We start from the raw sequence: 22423 nt of genomic DNA, 5'->3' as shown, positions 1-22423 counted from the left end.
CATTTTACTCCAACTGTTGTAGTGTTTTTTTTTTTTACTGCTGAGCAATGAAAGGGCGTTTGTGCAAATGTATTTATTTCAGTTTTGCTTAAAATATCTCCTTAAATAAGTTGGAAAAGCTGGAAATGAAATATGTTTTGATTAAGGAAGTAGTATCTTTACACTTCATAGACTGCATATACTGATATGTCTTTATTCCACCTAAACTTGATGTTAAAACTTGATCCTTGGTATATGTGGGGAGTAGTCTGTCAAGAGAGACACCAGCAGACCCTAAAAAAAGATAGAGATTAATATACTGTATTACACAAAAATGGAGCACACATAGTATTGTCCATTGAGAAGATATACTTTGATGAATATGCTTGCTGAAATGCTTTTAGTCCTTTTAATTCCTCACCATGATGGTCCACTTCCTATTCTCTGCCTCAGGGAAGACGAGGGAGCGTGAGGAGTAGAAAACGTCATCATCCACTTCCTCCTTTTTACGAGGCAGACAGTGCAGGAAGGTCCAGTCTGGCTGAGCCACACTCGCTGTCTGCAGATAACACATACCTACTGCTGAGACCTCATGGTGAGTGCCCCGTATTAAAGATTCTAAAACAAAAACAAGTGAGAAACACGTTCTTGTCATAACACAACCCATCATCACGCACCTCCTTGGTTACCTGATACCCTCCAAAGTCCACAAGTCTCTTCTTCTTCTCTTCCTCCTGCCCCATGCTGACCCAGGTGTCCGTTACCAACACATTGCTGCCGCAGACAGCCTCCATAGGGTCAGAGGTCAGCACAAACTGGGTTGCATGCTAAAATCAAAAGTATTCTTTGAAACGTATCTTTTTAAAATGGTTAATTGTAAAAATATTTACCTTTTTAGAGAGCCTCTCAGCCGCTTCTATTATACCTCTTTCTGGCTCATAGCCCTGAGAAGTTTACAATGACAGAATTAGCATTGCATTCTTGGCTCCTTGCAGACTACAGTAGAACTTAGTACAGTACAACTTCCTGTCACCTGCCGCCCTTGACTTCATTGTATTTTCATCATCCAGTGGTTAGCTTTTTTTATATACACTTGTCTGGCAGATCAAAATGTTAAAAGCATCTCAACTTATACGCCACCTGTTTCCACACAAGTTCCACTTTATAAACCAAAACACATTATGAAAAGTCTACCTTCGGGGTAGCAACCTTCAGGTGTACTCCCAGTTTGGGTGCGGTCGTCATAAAGGAGTGGAGGACGTTGTTCCCATCCCCGATCCAGCTGACTGTTAGCCCAGTAAGGGATCCATAATGCTCCTGGAAGAGGATGCTGGTGTATGGATCACAATCAAACATTGCTTTTAAAAGCTGCTTTTATTAGTGGTGGCACCTGTAAAGTCAGGAAGTCGGCCAAAATCTGGATTGGATGATAGAGGTGAGACAGGCCGTTGATGATAGGGATGGAGGAGTCCTTATCCAGCTCCTCCAGCGTGGCGTGGTTGTACACTCGAGCCAAGATTACATCACACAGTCCTGAGAGAATCCTGTAGCACAAGACATCGAGCTACAATAGACAATTTGGAGTCGCCGATTAACCTAGCATGTTTTTGGAATGTGGGAGGAACATGAACCCAACATGAACATGCAAACTACACACAGAAGATGCCCAAGTGGAGAATCGAACACAGGTCTCCTGACTGTGTGTACAACATGCGGCCCATAAAAATATATGAATAATTTACTGTAAAATGTGTCCAAAATTCACAATAAAAGTAAAAATTTTTTTTTAAATATGTCAGAAATCAACCAATATAGATAAATATTTTATTGAAAAGTATGTTCAAAATTAACCAAAAATATGTGAATTAACTGAAAATGTGTGCGAAATGAACCAAGGATTTATGAATAAATTATTGAAAAATGTGTTGGAAATTATCTAAAAAAAGCATGAGCATTTTTTAAAAAAAGTTTGTTCAAAATGTATAAAAATGTATTTTTTAAAAATGTGTAACTGATGATGAACCTTGCAGTGTCTGTACAGTTTTCATTGACTCCCAGATGGATGTCCTGGGTGGTGAGGAAACAAGGGTGTCCACCCAGCAATGCGAATCCTACAGGTATAAGAACAATGATGTCATTCAATTTTGTACTTTTCTGTGGTAACACACTGAGAGTTTGTAATGTGTTGGCCCTCTTGTGCAGCTAACTAAGCTCAGCGGGATGGTGTACAGCCTAAAAAAACCCTTTGTTCGGGAGGTGCATGATTGTTGCATGCTCAGCACTGCATTTTTGTGTGCAACAATGCTGACTAGATCGTTTAAATGCTTGAGTAACTACTGTATGTCATGACACCTGTTTCTGTGGACATTCTTGTCCTGGTGCTCCTCTTCTCAAATATCATTGCAATGGACTTTCCTTGCAGAAGAGGGAGGTACTACAAACACACACCACACAAAGAGAAAGCGGTCCATGACGGAACCATATGCACAGCATTTGCACAGCAAAACGGAAAAATTCTGACCTGTTTTTCATGCTTGATGCGATGTTTTAAGTCGGCAGAAACCCACAACAGCCTCTTGATTTCCTCTGAAGTGAAGTCTGCCAGTGTCAAACAGCTCCGACCCTTTAAATTCTCACAGCGCTGCAAAGCAGACCCACTCCTGTATAAGGCAGGAACTAGTCACCGTTCATTCTAAATAATACGAATGAAGAATAGTAATGACGTTCCCATTTATGTGCTGAACATGCAAAACAAAGCAGTCATTTAAATGAAGATCATCTGATTTCATTTGAATTCAACTTGAAAATTTGCAAAAAGAGGGGGAAAAAGTGTCCATACCTGAGTCCACGTGCATAAGTCTTCCAACATCCAAATTTGAAACTTGCAGTGTTCAATATTTTAAAATACATCGTTAAAAAAAGAGATAATGATACTTTGGTGACTGGCTTCTGTCTTTTATTCACTCACTTAAAAAACAGGTCCCATTGGCTGCAAAAGTGGGCGTGGCTTCTTGATTTTTTTTTGGGGGGTGGAGTTGGCCACTAAAATCAAAATCATTTGACGCACGTTTATCATAATGTTAAATCTGTTTGAAAGTATCGACTTTATTTTAATTGTTTTCATTTTAAAATAGTTGCCTCTTTAAAATAGTGTTTGAATATTTGTATCAAAAATTTAAAATAATTGTACCTCAAGTATTGTTCTTCTTTTCCTAAGGTAGGGTTTTTGTTTTTTGTTTCACGAGAGAACGCAAATCTGTTTGCCAGAAGGCATTGCACTTCCGTGTTCAGAGCGGATGTTTGCCATGAAACTTCAAATTAAAAGCAGCTCCTTCGGTGAGTTTCTGATATGACTGTTTATGTATAGGACAAGCAATGGACACAATTGTCAGATTCCGATATATGGCTAGTCAATGTATTTCTTTTCGGGTGCCGGTAATCAAGGAATACTCAAAGAGTGCTGAAAGAATTTTGCTCTTAATTTGAAGTGTTAAACATCTCCTCCGAACATGGACGTGAGTTCGAAGCAATGCAAACAGTTTTGTGTTCTCTCGCAGTTTTGTGAGCGCTAGCAGAAGTCCGTCCCTTTTTATACCCATCATTTTTTCTCCATGTCTCCTGCGAGGTTCCATGGATTTTTCCTTTTTGCGGTGGAAAAAAGTTGGACACCCCTGGTTCGAAGCAGCAAGCGTCTTCTACCCCACGTGGTGCCCCGTCGACTGCAGTGTATATTACATCCAGCAGGGAACAGTGTTTCACCAAATTTAGCACATCTGCAGGGATAGCATTAAGTGTGTAATATTACAGTACTTTTTTATGTTACGCGTCCTTGCTCGTTTTTAAAAAAACACTTGATCACCATTTTCATCATCATTATTGTGTGTCACCGCCCGCAAGTTTTGCCAAATAAGGTGAGATGGTGCTGAATTATAATAGTCCATTAACAGCTAATCGTGTGAGCTTAAGGGCAGGAAGCTGCAACAGTGAGCACAGCCTGACTTTTCCATGAAATGTGCATACCTCAGCATACATGCTTACTGTGTATATGTGTGTGTGGAGATTTTCTAGTATAAGCACTTCTTTTGGGCCTTAAGTCTTTGCTCTTTCCTCCTAGAAGACTCAGAGATAAGGAGCATGTCAAAGCAACTTTATCCTCTTTACACATACACACACGCCACATCCCGTCACTTTCCACACTCCACGATGACTCAGGCTGGGAAAAGTGTCTTCAGTTGTGTGTGTACAGTACTTTGTAGCGTATCCTAGCCCCATCTTGTGTTAGTGTTGTTTGTCTGTAAATACAAGATATTATGAAGATTAGTACTATTAATCACAGAACTTTAACAAGGCAGGAAGTGGAGGAAAATATACATCACATTTACAGACAATAAATAATACACATTATATTCAGTGGTGTGAAAAAGTGTTTGCCCCCTTCCCGATTTGTCATTGTTTGCACGTCACGCTTAAATGTTTCCGATCATCAAACAAATGTCAATATAAGTCAATGACAGAAGCGTTATTATTAAGGCAGTGTTCCACCGTAGACATTCCGCTGTATTTGCACAGGGATTGCTATGATATGCAGTGATGTAGCTCAAACTGTCTCTTTTTTTTGTACACGTACAATTGCAATGTAACGTTGCTGTCATCCTTTGTTTTCTGCATTGCACTGATCTGGCATTTTTACAGCTAATGCTACGTTGCGCAAACTGGTCAACCATGAGCAGATCATTTGCGGCACTGTGTGAGTCAGCGGTTTTATTGTATTGTTAGGTTATTTATATAGATTCCACTCGTCTGGCCGGCTGTCACCTCTCTTTGTTTGAGTCTTTTATTAAGAGCGGCCTCGCTCTCTGCCTCGAATTAAGTGGCTTTGCTTGGGATTTTTTTATTTGATTTTTTTTTCATATTTTGGTATTCTCTCATTTTAAATCACTCTCATAGAAATAATTGTAAAGTGATTTCATTTGTTACAGGCTCAAACGGCCCCCTGTATTGGTAACAAATTCATTATATGATATTATTAGCTCGATAGACGGCGTTTTGAGTTACATTTCAACTATCATATACATAAGTGTACAACTAGTTAATCACTGTATAATACAACTAGTAAAGCTACTCACTCTTTGAAGACACCTGACAGACTCATGGTTTCCATTAAAATGACTATAATGATCCCACTATGGTAACCAAATATGGTTGCCACGCTGTTTACCAAGTATGGATCCCACTTCAGTTACCAAATATGGTTACCTTGTAGTTTACCCACTATGGATCCCACATCAGTGACCAAATATGGTTACCTTGTTGTTTACCAAGTATGGATCCCACATCAGTGACCAAATATGGTTACCTTGTAGTTTACCAAGTATGGATCTCACTTCAGTTACCATGCCTTGGTTACCATGCCGTTTACCAAGTATGGATCCCACTTCAGTTACCATGCTGTTTACCAAGTATGGATCCCACTTCAGTTACCAAATATGGTTGCCTTTGGGTTTACTAAATATGGATCCCAACTTCAGTTACCGTGTCCTGGTTACCATGCAGTTTATCAAGTATGGATCCCACTTCAGTTACCATGCCTTGGTTAGCATGCGGTTTAGCAAGTATGGATCCCACTTCAGGTACCAAATATGGTTGCCATTGGGTTTACTAAATATGGATCCTAACTTCAGTTACCATGCCTTGATTACCATGCAGTTTACCAAGTGTGGATCACACTTCAGTTACCAAATATGATTGCCTTGTGGTTTACCAAGTTTTGATCCCACTTCCATGACTAATTATGGTTACCATGTGGTTTATCAAGTATGGATCCCACTTCAGTTACTAAATATAGTTGCCATGTGGTTTAAGAAGTATAGATCCCACTTCTGTTACTAAATATGGTTACCATGTGGTTTATCAAGTATGGATCCCACTTCAGTTACCAAATATGTGGTTTACTAAATATAGATCCTACTTCAGTTACCATGCGTTGGTTACCATGCGTTGGTTAACATTATTATGCGGTTTACCAAGTATGGACTTCATTTAGCAAATATTGTTACCATGCGGTTTACTAAATATTGATCCCTCTTCAATTACTAAATATGATTACCATGGGGTTTACCAAGTATGGATCCCAATTCAGTGACCAAGTAGGGTTACCTTGTGCTTGTATTTTCCGTTTTTTAAGTATGGATCTGGCACAATCGGAAACCATGTAAACGATACCAACCCCTCCTTAAGTTACCAAGAATGGTGCCCATTTCATATAGCAACTGTGGTTGCCACTTAAGTTACTGTAGGAAACATGGATCCCATTTACTGTATGTTATACTTTGCGTTCCCACTTAGCTGCACTAAGTGAGCCGGCATAAGTTACCACCATCTGGTTCCCACTTCAATGTGTGATGCAATGCAGTTCCACAGCATGACAAGCACTATAATAATAAGCGTTATAATCTAGCACAATGTTAGCTAATGTCAGTGAAAGAGAAGAGGAAGTGTGTCAAATGTTTTCTCTCTTTCAAGGTGATGAAGAGTGCTTGTCAGTGGGTGAGCCACTCTGTGTGTTCTCCTGTTTGTGGAGCAAAGAGGCGGGCCCTGCTTTAAGGGGGGAAAAGGAGGAATGCGCTGGAAGTTTTCCTGCACACTTTTGAGGAGCGTATTTTTCCGTCCTTGTCCTGTCCTGCCCCGTCCCGTCCCGTTTCTCACGGCATGGACACGTGGTCTGCTCTGCTGCTCTTGTGCGGCGTCCACATCTGTATCTGCTCTGTGTATGAAGGTAAGAACATAGATTACAATCCCTCCTAAAAATGTATGAATCCTTTTTAGCTGGACAAAGACACCCAGCTGGCTTGCATTATTTTAAACATGGTCCATGTGTTTGTAGCACTGTGTGCTGATATTGTGTCGATGTTTTTTTGTCAATTTTTGTGTGTGTTTGAGGAGGGGGTATGGAGCGGGGGGAGTGCAGTGTGCATGCGGGGGCACAAAAAGTAGCACAGCGGCCCAGTCTTCCTCCTTTGCAAGTCTACCATCCGGCCTTAATGGCCACTTAATGCACGTTTAGGCGCACGCAGGCATGTTTTTTAATGAGGTCATAGGCTGACTCCGCAGCCTCCGGCGCGGCATCAAACTTGGACTTCAAAGGTGTGTGAGCTGTATGTCATAACACATGCTGAAACATGAACACATTTGCACATTCGTACTCATGCATCTTCCTTTATAGGGACATTTATCCAGCTCCACACAGGAAAAGGCCTTCTTTCCCCACAAGACCGCTCATGTGTTTATGATGGGTTTATTTTACAGGGGTATGTTTGTATGTCTTTGCTGTGTTGGCCCACTGCTTCTTTTTATCACTATTAGTCCCGTATGTGCTTGTTGACTGCCAGAATGCTTTCTCAGTCACACTGACATCCCCACAACGCCAACTGAGATGTCTCATTTGATTGTTTTTTTAAATGTATGAATCAGATCCTGTCTGATGCTTTGACGATATTTTTGTAGATCATATGTGTCAAACTCAGGCATGGGGGCCAAATCAGGGCTGGGCTGCAATTTCATCTCGCCATGGGAGCTTTTTGGAAAAAAGTTGTCTCGCCTTACAACAATCTGCAGAATTAAGCCCTTCCTCTGCTTTAAACTACTTCTCTTGCATTTAAATTTTAAAAGTGGACAGAATATTGTATATACCCTGAAACTTCATTGTAACTACAACAAAGCATGCTGGGAGATGCATAATCTGCCCATTCCACACCTGAAACTCTTGCTACACGCTTCGGACTCGGATGACACATTCTGTTATTTCTAGTGTCTTTGCAACTACGTGTAGGACTGTTTTCATTTGCAATGCAGAAGCATTTCCACACGGCTGACATGGATTTATTTACTTTCTGGCCTGCTGCAATAAGAAAAGGCCAAAATGCAAAATTTGGTGGGAAATGATTATGGCTGGAGGAGTTTACCACTTCAGTTTGTCCCCTTCTGATGCATCTGAGGGACTCATCAGCTTTAATGGTAGACTTAAGACGTACACACGGTACATGACTTGAGTTTAATCATCTCAAATCATGTCAACAATGACAGCAAAAATCTCTGCACATAATAAGTCTCAATTAAACTGTCATCAGCGTGTGCAGTTTAGCCATAATCGCTAATTCATTGAGCAATCCGATGTTATTTACTAAAGAACAGAGCTCTCATTTGACTATTATGATGTCACAACATGAATAAAACATCACACAGACTCGGGGGAAGCCATTCATGTCAAATAGATCTCTTTAGAAAACTCATTATCGGGTGCAGCGGAAGTGACACTTTCAGAGTAAAATATAAACATACAGAGTTCTTAATAGGTTGTAATGTAGTTAGGGCTGCCACAAATACAGTAAATTAATGTATTTAGTCAGTGATTCCCAAAGTGTGGGCCGTGGTGGCACTGCAGGTGGGCCATGAGAGGTCATTAAAAATATGATTCATTTTTGCAAATATTATTATTATATATATTATTATAATAATAATAGTTATTTGTATTATTATAAGTTATAATATTATGAGAATGAAAGCACGTATTGATCTGCAGTTTGTGTTCTCACTCAGCATCAGCCTGTGCTCCTGAGAGACATAATAGATCCCCTTTAAGGAAAATGAGGATCTCAGTGGTTCTTAATGGAGCTGTTGCGCCCCCACCCCGGGCATCTTGTCTAAATTATTTGTAATGCTTGATGATATGTGATTTCATGCTAAAAGAGCAATGTTCTTGTGCAGACCACCATTATTGCACCGGAGTAAAGGTGCAATTCTCATAATGAAATGAGAATATAAAGAAAATGCCATCTCTTCTGCCTCAGCCCATAATCGCACGTTAACATTTCGAAAAGCCCACAGAGGGAAGCTAATTGGAAATTGGCCTTTGTCATTCCCAGAGGTTTAGCGGAAAGACGATGCTTTCATGCCTCCTCCACTGACTCTTTTTTTATTTTGATCTTAACACTTCCATAGAAGTTAAAAAGAAAAAAGGATGGCAATGGCAGGGTGACATGCTCATTAGCTGCGACATGTGTCACATTTTGACGTGAAACACTCGCGAGAGCATGAGTCATTAACTTGCAACAGCGAAGATGCTTTTTGGAGCTGCTAAAGCCACAGTCTCGCAATCAATGCTGGCTTTTCCAGCGTCTGCGCTTCATTATCTGCTGGCTTCCATTCAAAGGGTGAGTGCCAAGAATAGCAGTCACGCTTCACCGCAGGTTACAATGCACTTAGTTTAGCACAACTCCAGAGGTACGTATATTAATAATATTTCATCATATTTTGTTGTTATGAGCCTTCCTGCACTCTCACTATTTGTATCTACTTCTTCTCTCTTGCACAATAAAAGTCAGCAGAGTGACGAGTTCAGGCTGTGGTGAAACTGTGTTGTTTAACTTGGCGTGTGCTCGCCAGTACTTCGGGGAAGATAAATCGGGTTGACGCTGTTGTGAGTCTGATTAAATGCAAACTGTTTTCTTTTGTATGATGAAAATAGATAACAGTACTGTAAATAAAAGAGGAGAGCACGTACTGGTACTCCTTCAACTCTTAATGCCAAGCCCTGAGCTGCCACTGAGTTCTAAATTAAATTAATAAATTGTGCTCTTTTCTGGTTGAACACGGACGATTATTATTCAAAAATGTGCATATTTAAGCATTCATTCATTCATTTTCTACCTCTTATCCTCACAAGAGTAGCAGGGGTGCTGGAGCCTATCGCAGCAGTCTTTGGGCGAGAGGCGGGGTACACCCTGGACTGGTGGCCAGCCAATCACAGGGCACATATAGACGAACAACCATTCCCACCCACATTCATACCTATGGACAATTTGGAGTGGCCAATTAACCGAGCATGTTTTTGGAATGGAGGAAACTGGAGTCCGGAGTACCCGGAGAAAAGCCACGCATGCATGGGGAGAACATGCAAACTCCACAAAGAGATGGCCAAGGGTGAGATTAAACTCAAGTCTCCTAGCTGTGAGGTCTGCACACTAACCACTCGATCGCGTGCAGCCCCATATTTAAGCAGATTTGATGTATTATTTTTTGATGTATCTTTTGCAAGCATGGCTGAATGATCTAAAATGCTAATATAAGGTGTTCAGAATATGATATGATAGCTATAACATTTCAGTATGTGGAATGGATTGAGTAAGGAAATCAAACAATGCACAACGATGAGCCAATTCAAGAAACAATACAAGCAGTTGATGTTGGCTAAATAAAAGGATGAAGAGTCTTGAACCAGCCATGATGTGCTATATATATCACTATATTGCCGGTTATTATGGTACCCATTATGTCACTGTATGGTCATATCACCTCGTACTTAAGTAAGTGACAAAAAAAAAAAAATAAATAAATACAAAATTTAAAATACATACTTAAATGATATTAGGAAAGCAGGAAGTGAACACATGTAACAGTTACTGGTTGTAAAAGTACCAGATGGAGGGGTAGGATTGAATAAGCTTTGCTTCTTCCTACTCCTTTTGGACATGTGGAACTGGGAACTGATTATGGGATGCACTCAATTGTAATCTGATGCATGTTCTAATGAAATTAAACAATTACCATAGTCATGTTACTGTAATGTTCCATGAGACACACAAGCACCGGACTATGTCCAGAACAACAGGCTTTAACTAAGTGCTCTCACAACATGCATAATAATCCCATATAAAAAGCGCACATTCTGCTATTGTGGCTGTAACCCATGCCAAGCTAAAGCTCAACTCTCAAATCCCCACATCACTTCCACTCTGCCGTTCTAGCACTTAGGGACACACACAAGCGCTTATTTGTGTCTTATTTAATGTTATTATGTCTACTATATTGGGTAATACAAGTGTAAAGGTGACTATAGGGGTGTTAGTTCATGTCTCGAAGGCTCTAATAATGGTAAGAAGCGCATTGAGATTGTAGGCTATTAGGCCAAAATGGCTGCAAGGAGGCATGATTTGTACGGATAAGTAGAGAACACTTTGGTGTCTCATTTCCTCTAATTACTTTTCAGTATATTCTCTCCCTTCATGAAGCACACAGTCAAGTTTTCGTCTTCGCCGGTCAGTCGGCGGCACGCAGCAGCTCCTCAGTGAGTGATGATGTGTCATCGCCGTCAAGAGAAAACCTCAGTGGGTCGTGGGTTTGTGTGTGTGCCATCCCAGCACGGTTAGGGAGGTGTCGAGGGGAGGGGGGGGTGGAGAAAAGCCACATTGAGAAAATGTGCGGCAAGACTGATGTATGAAGCTGAGAGGTGGAGCACAGAACACACCTCCTCTGTGTGATTAGTAAACAGAGCACACATTCAACACCCTAACGTGCTGAGGTAAGGGAGTTTAAGCACGGCCTTATTTGATTGACTTGCTGTACACCGGCTCTCTGCTCATTTTATTCACTGTCCTGCAAGGCTGCACACACTGTAGGCTGGATTTATGCCGCAATGCCCAATCCTGATAGCATGAAGAGAAAACAAAGCACAGAATCACATGTTGACAGTGAATTGGAATCGAACACTGAAACATGCAGTGTAAATCCAGCCTTACATTCTTTTTAGATGTGGCTCCCTCCAGCAGTGCAAAAATGTATCCTTTTTTTCTAAATAATTCAGAGAAAAATGCATTTTTAAAGCTCCTGCAAATTTTCTAGTTGCAAATAGGAGACTTCATTGATGCAAAATGGATTGATTTTCTGTTCCAACAAAAAAATAGAGCAGCAGTTTGTGTAAGCAACAGCAAATATGCAAAATTGATACATTTTGGCTCCCACAATCAGGCCTGTCGCGATAACGACTTTTGCAGGACGATAACTGTCCTGCAAAATATTGCAGATAAACATTATTTTGGCCATTTTTTAATCTAATAATAACATTTGACATAATAACATGAGTACACCATATCAATAAAGCAATAAACTCATTTCTCAAGAGTATTTAACATAATAATGTGTAGCGGTTGGGGGGTTAAATGATCCGTGATTGCGGATGGACCAAAACTCCTATCCCGACATATTTAGGGTCAATATCTATATATGATATATATCCAATGTTTCTCAAAAGTCAAAGCCAAATGTGCGTGCAAGGTTTTATTAAAATGTAAGCAATCTTATCAAAAAATATCAGCTAAAATGAGCCGGGTTAGCATCGTTAGCGCTTCCAGATGGTAATCATGGTTGATGGGGGTGCTCAAGGCTAACAGCTTCTCCCGAGTGTAAACAAATGGAGCTTCAAACGTAACAAGATGAACATCCATCACCGCACACTTGCTTAAGGGGTCGGTATGGTACCAAAAATCATAAGAAAGTAATAAATAAAGCACTATTAAACACTAAGATGCCACAGGAAACACAGAGCTGCCATAACTAGCTTGTGCCTGGCCAGCGCCATCTTGAAACACGAGACTTCCGCGTCAAATCCGGTCTCTGTCGATATGATTGTTTTCATGGAAAGTGAATATACAGTGCATCCGGAAAGTATTCACAGCGCTTCACTTTTTCTACATTTTGTCATGTTACAGCCTCATTCCAAACTGTATTAAATTAATCTCTTACCTCAAAATTCTACACAAAATACTCCATTATGACAATGTGAAAAAAGGTTTTTTTGGCATGTTTTGAATTTATTAAAACTAACTTATTAAATTTATTAAAACTTTATTAAAACTAAAATAATAGAAAACAAAAAAATCACATTTACATAAGTATTCACAGCCTTTGCTTAATACTTTGTTGATCCACCTTTGGCAGCAATTACAGCCTCAAGTCTTTTTGAATATGATCCCACAAGTTTAGCACACCTATCTTTAGGCAGTTTTGCCCATTCTTCTTTGCAATAAGTCTCAAGCTCCATCAGGTTGGATGGGAGACGTCTGTGCACAGCCATTTTCAGATCTCTCCAGAGATGTTCGAGCAGATTCAAGTCTGGACTCTGGCTGGGCCACTCCAGGACATTCACGGAGTGGTTCTGAAGCCAATCTTTTGAGATCTTGACTGTGTGCTAATGTCTACTGTCTATATGGTCAAGGTACATGACCAGTCTACTGAGGTCAAGAGCGCTCTGGAGCAGGTTTTCATCCAGGATATCTCTATATATTGCTGCATTCATTTTTCCTTCTATCCTGACTAGTCTGCCAGTTCCTGCTGCTGAAAAACATCCCCACAGCATGATGCTGCCACCACCATGCTTCATTGTAGGGATGGTATTGGCCTGGTGATGAGCAGTGCCTGGTTTCCTCCAAACATGGCGCCTGGCATTCACACCAAAGAGTTCAATCTTAGTCTCATCAGACCAGAGAATTTTGTTTCTCATGGTCTGAGAGTCATTCAGGTGCTTTTTGGCAAATTCCAGACGGGCTGCCATGTTCCTTTTACTAAGGAGTGGCTTTCGTCTGGCCACTCTACCATACAGGCCTGATTGGTGGATTGCTGCAGAGATGGTTGTCCTTCTGGAAGGCTCTCCTCTCTCCACAGAGGAACGCTGGAGCTCTGACAGAGTGACCATCGGGGCCTTGGTCACCTAAGGCCCTTCTTCCCCGATCGCTCAGTTTAGAAGGCCGGCCAGCTCTAGGAAGAGTCCTGGTGGTTCCAAACGTCTTCCATTCACGAATAATGGAGGCCACTGTGCTCATTGGGACCTTCAAAGCAGCAGAATTTTTTCTGTATCCTTCCCCAGATTTGTGCCTCAAGACAATCCTGTCTCGCAGGTCTACAGACAGTTCTTTTGACTTCATGCTTGGTGTTTGTGCTCTGACATGCACAGTCAACTGTGGGACCTTATATAGACAGTTATTATATTTCCATATTTCCAGATATGCAAAATGGAAAGCTTTTCTGTTCCCATAATGAGGCACAGCAGATTAATTATTCTTTGTTGTGTCAGAGAGAGCGTTTTAAAGCTGCTAACTCCAGCTATTAAAATGACATTTTAGACGGATTGTTTTTTTTTTCCTTCCAATAACAAAAGTGTCGACGTTTGTGAAAAATACTACAGAGAAATTTTTCAAGCTGTTAAAATGTCATTTTCTTGCCTCTGTAATGAGGCGCAGCTTTCAGTGTAAGGCTCCCGAAAAAGGAGGGAGGAGGAAAGTATTTCCAAGAATTTGTACACATTTTTCACAACATGACGTCTGTGAGAGAACAAACATGGGATGCCTTGCTGGAAAAATGGATCATTTGAAGTTCACTCCTTCTGCATGACTTCAACCCAAACATGCTCGCTCTCTCACTTGCGAGTCTCAGATGTAAAAGCAATTTTTAAAAATGTCATCCCAGGAGAGTGCATTTCAAAGATTGTCTAACATTGGATGCTTGTCTTCTTCTTCTGGCTTATTAGATGCTTTTGCTTCATCCTTTGCTTCCATCCCCAGGGTCAGGACAGTCCGCCTACGGAGATGATGAGGACTGGTTTTCTCATGCATTTAAAGGTGATACCCTTGTGATGCAACACCTGTTCTCATTAATGCTCCTTTTTTGTCAATTCAGAGTGGAAATTAGCCGAGCTGAGTCCTGTCCTCTGGGTTTGAGCCAACAGGAAATAAAGTGCAGATTTGGATTCCCACTAGAAACATGTGGGCCCCTTTAAACTTGGCAAATGGCATTGTAGCTCTGTGTCCAAATTGGGAGGCAGAGAGTCTCAGAGGGGGATTTGTGGGTTAACGTTCAGCTTTCAAGCTAGGCTAGGCGATGGTTGACATGGTAACTGGTGCTACTTAAATAAAAAAGAATCAAAAGCAATCGGTGCAATCCAATCCTTTGGATGAGCCTGAGACAAGCTCCTGCAGCCTTTTTTTGTTGTTGTTGATCTCGTAGGATAGTTAGCAGACTTGCGTCTTTAATGCTGCTCTGGTCTAATTGCTAGTCTCAGCGTCATACCTAGCTCTCAATTTCGCTTTAAAGACTCAACAAAATGCTGTGGTTTGCCGTCAGCATTTTTTACCTGAGGACTGGAGCACACGTCTTGTGCTGGAAGACACAGCCATCCCAAGTGTTGTCGCCCGCTGTTGTTGCTGACAGAACTAGTGTGAGTATGTGTTTCAGTGCGCCCGAGGAAAGAAGTCCAAATTAAATACATAAAATACTGTACATCAGTGATTCCCAACGTGTTGGCCGTGGTGGTACTGCTGGTGGGCAATGAGAGGTCATAAAAAATATGATTCATTTTTACAAAATTATTTTTATTATTTTTATTGAAAAGTATTTTTTGGACAATTAATTTTTTATAGGCCTATGTAATAACCCATTGAGTGTTATTGACCTGTCACAATATTTTAGGAACCTTATACAGTTTATGATTGGAATGTAGCTCTCTGGTCATCATGCCAGTCTTGGATGCAGTTATGAAAAGTATGACAATTAATTCTGTCTTGTGTGTACACCACAGATTAAAAGTTTGGGCTTCCTTTATCCCACTGCTTTCATTTCAATCCTGAATCGTAATAATAATAAAAATTATTATATAATATATATTATAATAATAATAATATATATATATATATAATACTAATAATAATTATTATATATATTATATAATAATAATTATAATTATGATTATTATACCCATTATTGTTATCCAAGTGTAAAAGGAAGCACTGAAAGATGTTAAAAACGGCGGAAGTGGTCCACCGTAACTGTGATAAAAAGCGATATGGTGGAGTCTTATTCATACGTCCTTCTACTCCGGCCACCACTTTTGGAATTCAGAGCAAAATAGTAAACCATTTGATGCTCACTATTGTGTATGCTCACGTTGTGCTGGTTTCTGGAATTTCATGTTATTTTTCCAGAAAACACTTACATACTAAAATCTTACACTGTAAACCCAATAAGTTAGCAGAACTCAAAAAAAGTGAGGCAATCAGTTGCCACATTTTTTTTAGTTTGTAAACTCAAACATTTGAGTATATCAGAGCTTTAATATTTGGAGTTGATATTAGATATACTTTTTTAATTTTGGGGTGAAGAGAGAAATCACTTTCTTTTTCACATTCTCTCTGCCGTGCATTCTCCATTCTTTAATTTTCGTTGTCATTTCAACTCTTTACATAAGAAGAAGGTGTGCATGTGTAACCTACATAGTACAAATCTATCTGAAGCAGTGGATTTATTCTTAATTTTTTCTTGGTTTGATTTATTCATGTTTAATAGATACTTTATTTTACAAGTTACTAATTCTTTTAAGTAGGTTACACAAATCTGCAAAAAGTTCATATTGATCAAAAATTACAAGTTAAATAAACTGAAAAGACAGATAATGCAACTGGCAATCAACATTTATAAGTAGAACTTAAGAAAATTTTAAGTTAACTATACTTATACCAATTAATTATTTTGAGCATTCGGATTTACAGTGTCTTAAATTGTATGTAAACTATGTTTTTAAGTTAATCTTACTTAATATTACCATAGTTCAATTTAATCAAAACATATTAGTTAAAAGTACTCAAAATGAAACAACATGTTAAATGAACTTGACATAATTAAGTTATTAGAACTTTTTAAAGAACAATGAGTATGCATAATTTCATTTATTTAAGTACTTTGAACATTTGGGTTTACAGTGTACTTTGGAGGTTTCACTTGATTTTTTTACATTACTTATTACAATACTCATTATTGCTATTTTAATGTATTATTATGACTATTTTTATATGTATTTTCTTTATTTTTACTTCCAAATTGTGCAACCTCATGTGGAATTGTCCAAGCTCAGGCGCATCCACTGTAAATGTAAACAGCACCCTCTGCTGGATGTGGTTGGGCACTGTTATACTCTTAGCAGTCATACCCAATAAGAAGTCCACCACTTCATGCTGCCCCCCCCCAACAAAGACATAGCATCCATTGTAAAGACGACCCTCTTTGCACTTTTCAGGGACAGCATGGTGCGCGCCAATAAAGGTGAAACATGGCGACGTGACCTGCCGCACCCCCAGAGGAGAACACTCCAAGAACGTCATGGGAACGCGCTGTAAAATCCGCTGCAAGCAAGGATATGAGACGCCGAGCACGGAGGTGGTGTGCATGGCAAGCAAACACTGGTCCTCCAACTACGCATGTCGAGGTGAGTGTACTCTGTACTCCGTAGCCACCACTTCTGGAATACATCTGGGATACACTCGCCGGGTGCATACCGTATTATATTATATTCCGAACATCCTTGGAAGTACTTCTTTCTCCGGCAGAGATCCGCTGTCCCAAAATGAGCATGCCCGCTAACGGCGGCTACAAGTGTTCAGACGGCTCCTACTACAACTCTCGCTGTGAGTTCTTCTGCTTGCCCGGATTCACCTTGAAGGGCTCCAAGACGGCCACCTGCCAACACAACAAGGCTTGGAGCACCGCCGTTCCCACCTGTGTCGGTACGCTGGATCGTTGTCCTTGTTTTGAAGCCTTGGGCTACCGTGGCTGTAGGCAACCTCGGCAACTATCTCTGCCTGCACTTTCAAATGTTGTTTTGTGAAAAAAAATCTATTTTGTGTCTGTGTGGGTTATTGTGTGTCGCTGCTCTATAGGAGTCCCCAACTCAATACAAAGGGTTGAAATGAGCATAATAGGTCTTCTGTAAACATATTTAATAATTACAAACAAATAAGATTGATTACTACACAGATTTCACTTGCAGGCTATTTTGGGAACATGTATACCTTTTATCCATCATGTATATGTGTTTATATGTATTTAGAAAAAAACTACAGTTTTTGTCTTACAGTAGTTTGGCTGTTTGGAACACGTTTGTTTTTTCCATCCCCTCCAGACATGGATCCTCCAACAATCAAGTGTCCTCACGTGAAAGACAGGTGGGCCGAACCAGGCAAACTCACGGCCAGGGTGAGGTGGGACACCCCAGAGGGCGTGGACACGGCCGATGGCGTCCTGACAGAGTATGCCGGGGTCCCGTTTGGTATTCCACGGTGCATTCACACAAAGACAGATGAAATCGTAAAGCATGTCCTTTTGCAGCGTGGTCCTGAAAGGGAAACCCCCCAAGTCGGACTTCCCCGAGGGCCTCCACAAGATGTCCTACTCTGTGTTGGACCGTGCGGGGAACAAAGGGTCTTGCCGCTTCAGTGTCAGAGTGAGGGGTGGGTTTAAAATGCACACGTGTGCAGACCAAAGTATGACAAGCTCTAATAGTACCAAAAACTACAAACATATTGGATTTATAAATGAGGAATTCTACTTAGCGGAAATGAATTGCTGTATGTCGTGTTCTTGATATGTAAATGTTCTTGATTAGAACAACACATGATATTGTTGCGGGGCGGCACGGCGGTCTAGTGGTTAGCTCGCAGACCTCACAGGTCTGCATGTCTGCAGTTTGCATGTTCTCCCCGTGCATGCGTGGGTTTTCTCCGGGTACTCCGGTTTCCTCCCACATTCCAAAAACATGCTAGGTTAATTGGCCACTCCAAATTATCCATAGGTATGAATGTGAGTGTGAATGGTTGTTTGTCTATATGTGCCCTGTGATTGGCTGGCGACCAGTCCAGGGTGTACCCCGCCTCTCGCCCGAAGACAGCTGGGATAGGCTCCAGCACCCTCGTGAGGAAAAGCGGTAGAAAATGAATGAATGAATGATATTGTTGCTGTTCGATTTATTCCTTTTTTGTCTTAAAAAACTATTTCAAATACTTATTTGTGTTTGGATTACAAAATCAAAACACAGTCGTCGTGCTTACAACGATTTTGAGAATAGATTTACAAGAGTAAAACCATATATTTACGAGAAAATGCTCAATGTTATCAGAATAAATTGTAAGTTTACGAGAATACAGTTGTAAACTGTAGATGTTAAGTAAATTTACAAGAATAAAGTTGTTAAAAAAACATAATATTACTACAATAGAGTCATACATTTATGAGAATAAAGTTGTAAATTATAGATCTTTGAGTAAATTTACAGAAAATAAAGTTTTGATTTTCTGACAGTCAAGTTGCAAATTTACAAGAATAAAGTCGTACATTTAGGATAAAAAAATGTGTAATATTACAAGAATTCAAGAAATTTACAAGAAACAAATCAAATCATAACATTACGAGAACAAAGCCATATATTTATGCGAATAAAGTTGTAAATTCTTGGTTTTGGGATGAATTTACGAAAACAAAGTTGCTAATTCACAAGAAAAAACTTGTTATGGTACGAGAACAAAGTCATAAATTAGCAAGTAAAAACTTGTAATATTACGAGAATAAAGTCATACATAGTAAAGTTGTAAATCATAGGTGTTAAGTAACCTCAGTGAACAACGTTGTAATATTACAAAAATAAAGTTTAATAATAAAGTCATACATTTACGAAAGCAAAGTTGTAAATCATAGGTGTAAGTAACATTACGAGAACAACATTGTAATATTACAAAAATAAGTTGTTTCACATTTCCGAGGAAAAAAAAGTGTAATGGTATGAGAATAAAGTAGTCAATTTACGAGTAAAAACTTGTAACATTACAATAATAAAGTCTTACATTTATGAGAATAAAGTCGTAAAATATAGCTCTCTGAGTAAATTTACGGAAATAAAGTTGTGGATTTCCAAACAATTTGTAAATTTACGAGAAAAAACTTGTAACATTACAATAATAAAGTCTTACATTTAGGAGAATAACGGTGTAAATAATAGGTTTGAAGTTAATTTATGAGAATACATTTGTAAATGTACAAGAAATTTTGTATGACAATGACGTTAAAAAATCGTAAATTTCCCCCCCAAAAACATAGCATAATTTTGAGAAACACACCCCAAGATCATGTGTATTGGATGGGAAGCAGGCTTCGTCTTGTGACTCCACATGCAATGCCTTCTTCTCTAGTGCGCCGCTGCAGTCCATTGTCCCCTCCGGACAACGGCTACATGAAGTGTGACAACGACGGAGACAACTACGGCGCTACTTGCGACTTCACCTGCGCGGGCGGCGCTGATCTTCAGGGTAGCGCCTCCCGGGTGTGCCAGTACGGACTCACCTGGTCCGGAAGTGACACGACTTGTGCACGTGTGTATGACTTTTGCTACTAAAATGCTCCTTCAAATGGCCCCCAAGCTACTCTTTGTTCATATGTACATACACACTACATAAATATATATACATATATACTGTATTTATAGTGGAGTTTGGTTACCGTGTTTTTAGTCAGTTCTGTGATATTACATATATTATGATGTGATATTACATTCCCCTGACTAAAGGAACACTGAGAGTTTATTTGATGTGGAATCCAGCCCAAAATGTTGTGACTTCTTGACCATGCACAGAATAAGTAAGCAGGCAGTAATGTATGAAGTATTACTCCTCTATTATTCATGCTGCTTATTTATCTGAAGCGGCTACGGTCGCATTGCCTCCTTCAGTCATGCTTCATTGTCCTCATCGCAGCCATGAACATTAACGTGGGGGTGCGCACGGCAGCCGCCCTGCTGGACCAGTTCTACGAGAAGCGACGACTGCTCATTATCTCTGCCCCGACGGCTGCCAATCATAATTACCGCTTCCAGATGACTAATCTACAGGTGAGGCCTGGAGGAAATTGCAGCCTATTTCCTCTCTTTAATGTTGTATGAGGGGGCGGGAAGCGTGGGGGCGGCTGCAGGGAGGAGATGTCAAAGTGATGAACATGTGAGACACCGACACATCATCAAATTTGGCTATTCTCAGAGTCCGCCCTGTCACAAGCTGCTAAGTCATGGATGGCATCACAATGGGAATCAGCACTTGGGTCCAGCATGATGGTCCCCTGGGGCCCCAAAGGCAAGGGCCCTGGAGACAAAGGAACCATAATGTTTTCCCCCAAGTTGATGTGGTGCTATCAAGGGGCCCTGACCCTCGCCTGGCTTGAGCGTGAGGGGGGGGGGGGGCACATAGAACCCTTACTTTTCCCACTGTGGGTCCATGGTGCATAATCACCGATGTGCTGAGCCCCAATCAGGCCCCATGAATGAGCTCCCTCCACCTGAGAAGTCCTGGAAGAAAAACCCAAGCACCGGTGTGCCCATGTTGCACCGGGAACCTTTTCCTCACGGGATGGTGAGTCCGTGGGTGTGGGTCTTTAGGCTGAGGCCTCACAGGTGAGGACCCGACCGGGTGCCCTCACCCTGGCTCCTGTATGATGGAGCACCGTGGAATTCTTGTGTTTTTCCAGTGGGTGAGGGATTCATGGGGGATGGACAGTATGGATCGGTCTTCCGGGCTCCCCCGCCCTAACCTGGCCCACAGGTAAGGGCCTAACCACCAGACTTTCTTCCTCTGCTGCTCGGTTCATAGGGCATTGGAACCTGTATGGCAACAAACCACAGGGGGTTTTCTCCTGTCCTTCCCGTCTAGGCCACAAGGGAGGGCTTGGCGCTTGGCACCCACTGTGTACCCCTCCCCCCGGGCCTGGCTTTCACATTTGATCATATCTACTAGTGTAAACACAAGCTGTTAAAGTCACATGTCTCTGGTGGCAACAGCACGCCCAGTGCGGACTGGACCTGCGTCACGTGACTGTCATCGAGCTGGTCGGGACTTACCCGGCCCAGATTGGCCGCATTCGACACAGGCTTCTTCCCCCGGTGCTGTCCTTGCAGCTCAGGTACGCGCACACACACACACACACACACACACGTGTGTTTATTTGGTAGTCACCGTCTCGTGCGTTGCCTAGGTTACTGCTCCAAATTCCTCAAAGGTCCTTCCAGATGCTTTTGGTGGACAAGCAGGGCACGGACAAGCAGCGCTATCCGTTCCCCATCACGGCGGCTGAGCTGTTCACCACCATCGACACTTTCCCCCTGCGCAAGGACGACATGGTATTGCAGCAGGCGGCCGGACAGAGCTGTCAATCATAATGGGGCCCCCGTGGACTCGGCCCCTGGACTCGTAGCACGCACTCGTGCAGGAAGTCATACAGTCCACAAGGTGTGTGTATGTGTGTGTGTGTGTGTGAAAGGGAGACGTATCAAGCCACGTGCCACAACAATCATATTGATTCCTGTGTCTTGTCTACCTGGTTTTTATTTTACTTTTATAACGATTGTTTCTCAAAAAGGTATTGCTACTTTTTGGAGTGGAAAGATCTGCTATACTATTTCTATGTCCCACTTGAACTATAATAATAATAATAATAATGTATTCTCACACTCTTTGGACTATACCATGTGTTTGTGCAACACCCGTCACCATATGAAATCATGGACACAGACATTGTCTGTTCCAGGGTCAAACTGTGGCCTTTTTTAACTGGACAATGCTAATAAAAGATATTTGGCTCGTGTTTTACAGTCATCTTTTTTGTTGGCAGTACAAAAAAACAGTGGTCCTGTCACAGAGATGATCTTTGACTATTTTTTGCAGTTGGTGCTTACAAATAGCACTGTTCCTTTTTTTAGTTTTTCACATAAAAAAAAAAACATCTTTAAAAAAAGCCAAGTGTTCCTGTTATATAG

At 40.9% G+C, this 22423-nt stretch overlaps 2 protein-coding genes across 8 annotated transcripts; one reads left to right on the top strand and one right to left on the bottom strand.

The window, feature by feature from the left end:
* Nucleotides 1-63: 63 nt before the first annotated feature.
* Nucleotides 64-3250, bottom strand: otc (ornithine transcarbamylase). Of its 4 annotated transcripts, none has more exons than XM_078795348.1 (10): nucleotides 2819-3250; nucleotides 2501-2639; nucleotides 2332-2413; nucleotides 2003-2090; nucleotides 1370-1523; nucleotides 1174-1296; nucleotides 870-923; nucleotides 669-806; nucleotides 401-538; nucleotides 64-273 (listed from the first exon to the last, which is right to left on the bottom strand). In XM_078795348.1, the coding sequence occupies exons 1-10, from the start codon at nucleotides 2887-2889 to the stop codon at nucleotides 214-216; spliced, it is 1047 nt and encodes a 348-aa protein (XP_078651474.1). In that variant the 5' UTR covers nucleotides 2890-3250; the 3' UTR covers nucleotides 64-213. The 4 variants fall into 4 exon arrangements, with proteins under 4 accessions (XP_078651474.1, XP_057937495.2, XP_057937498.2 ...); XM_058081512.2 differs by having other exon boundaries at nucleotides 657-806; nucleotides 2819-3246; XM_058081515.2 differs by having other exon boundaries at nucleotides 657-806; nucleotides 2501-2620; nucleotides 2819-3246.
* srpx (sushi-repeat containing protein X-linked) lies at nucleotides 417-22245 on the top strand. 4 transcript variants are annotated; one of them, XM_078795346.1, is made up of 11 exons: nucleotides 417-574; nucleotides 6502-6754; nucleotides 14370-14426; nucleotides 16874-17062; nucleotides 17184-17360; nucleotides 17756-17882; nucleotides 17962-18083; nucleotides 19815-19994; nucleotides 20376-20509; nucleotides 21449-21570; nucleotides 21643-22245. In XM_078795346.1, exons 2-11 carry the CDS (start codon nucleotides 6688-6690, stop codon nucleotides 21824-21826), a joined length of 1359 nt encoding a protein of 452 aa, XP_078651472.1. In that variant the 5' UTR covers nucleotides 417-574; nucleotides 6502-6687; the 3' UTR covers nucleotides 21827-22245. The 4 variants fall into 4 exon arrangements, with proteins under 4 accessions (XP_078651472.1, XP_057937489.2, XP_057937490.2 ...); XM_078795347.1 differs by lacking the exons at nucleotides 417-574; nucleotides 6502-6754 and adding exons at nucleotides 9101-9188; nucleotides 14929-15022; XM_058081506.2 differs by lacking the exon at nucleotides 14370-14426.
* Nucleotides 22246-22423: the final 178 nt, after the last annotated feature.

This window comes from Doryrhamphus excisus, linkage group LG12 (genome assembly GCF_037039965.1).
Source record: "Doryrhamphus excisus strain RoL-2023G ecotype Guam linkage group LG12, RoL_Dexc_Guam_v1.1, whole genome shotgun sequence".
NCBI classification, from domain to species: Eukaryota; Metazoa; Chordata; class Actinopteri; order Syngnathiformes; family Syngnathidae; genus Doryrhamphus; species Doryrhamphus excisus.
This window is presented reverse-complemented; position numbering and strand designations above follow the sequence as displayed.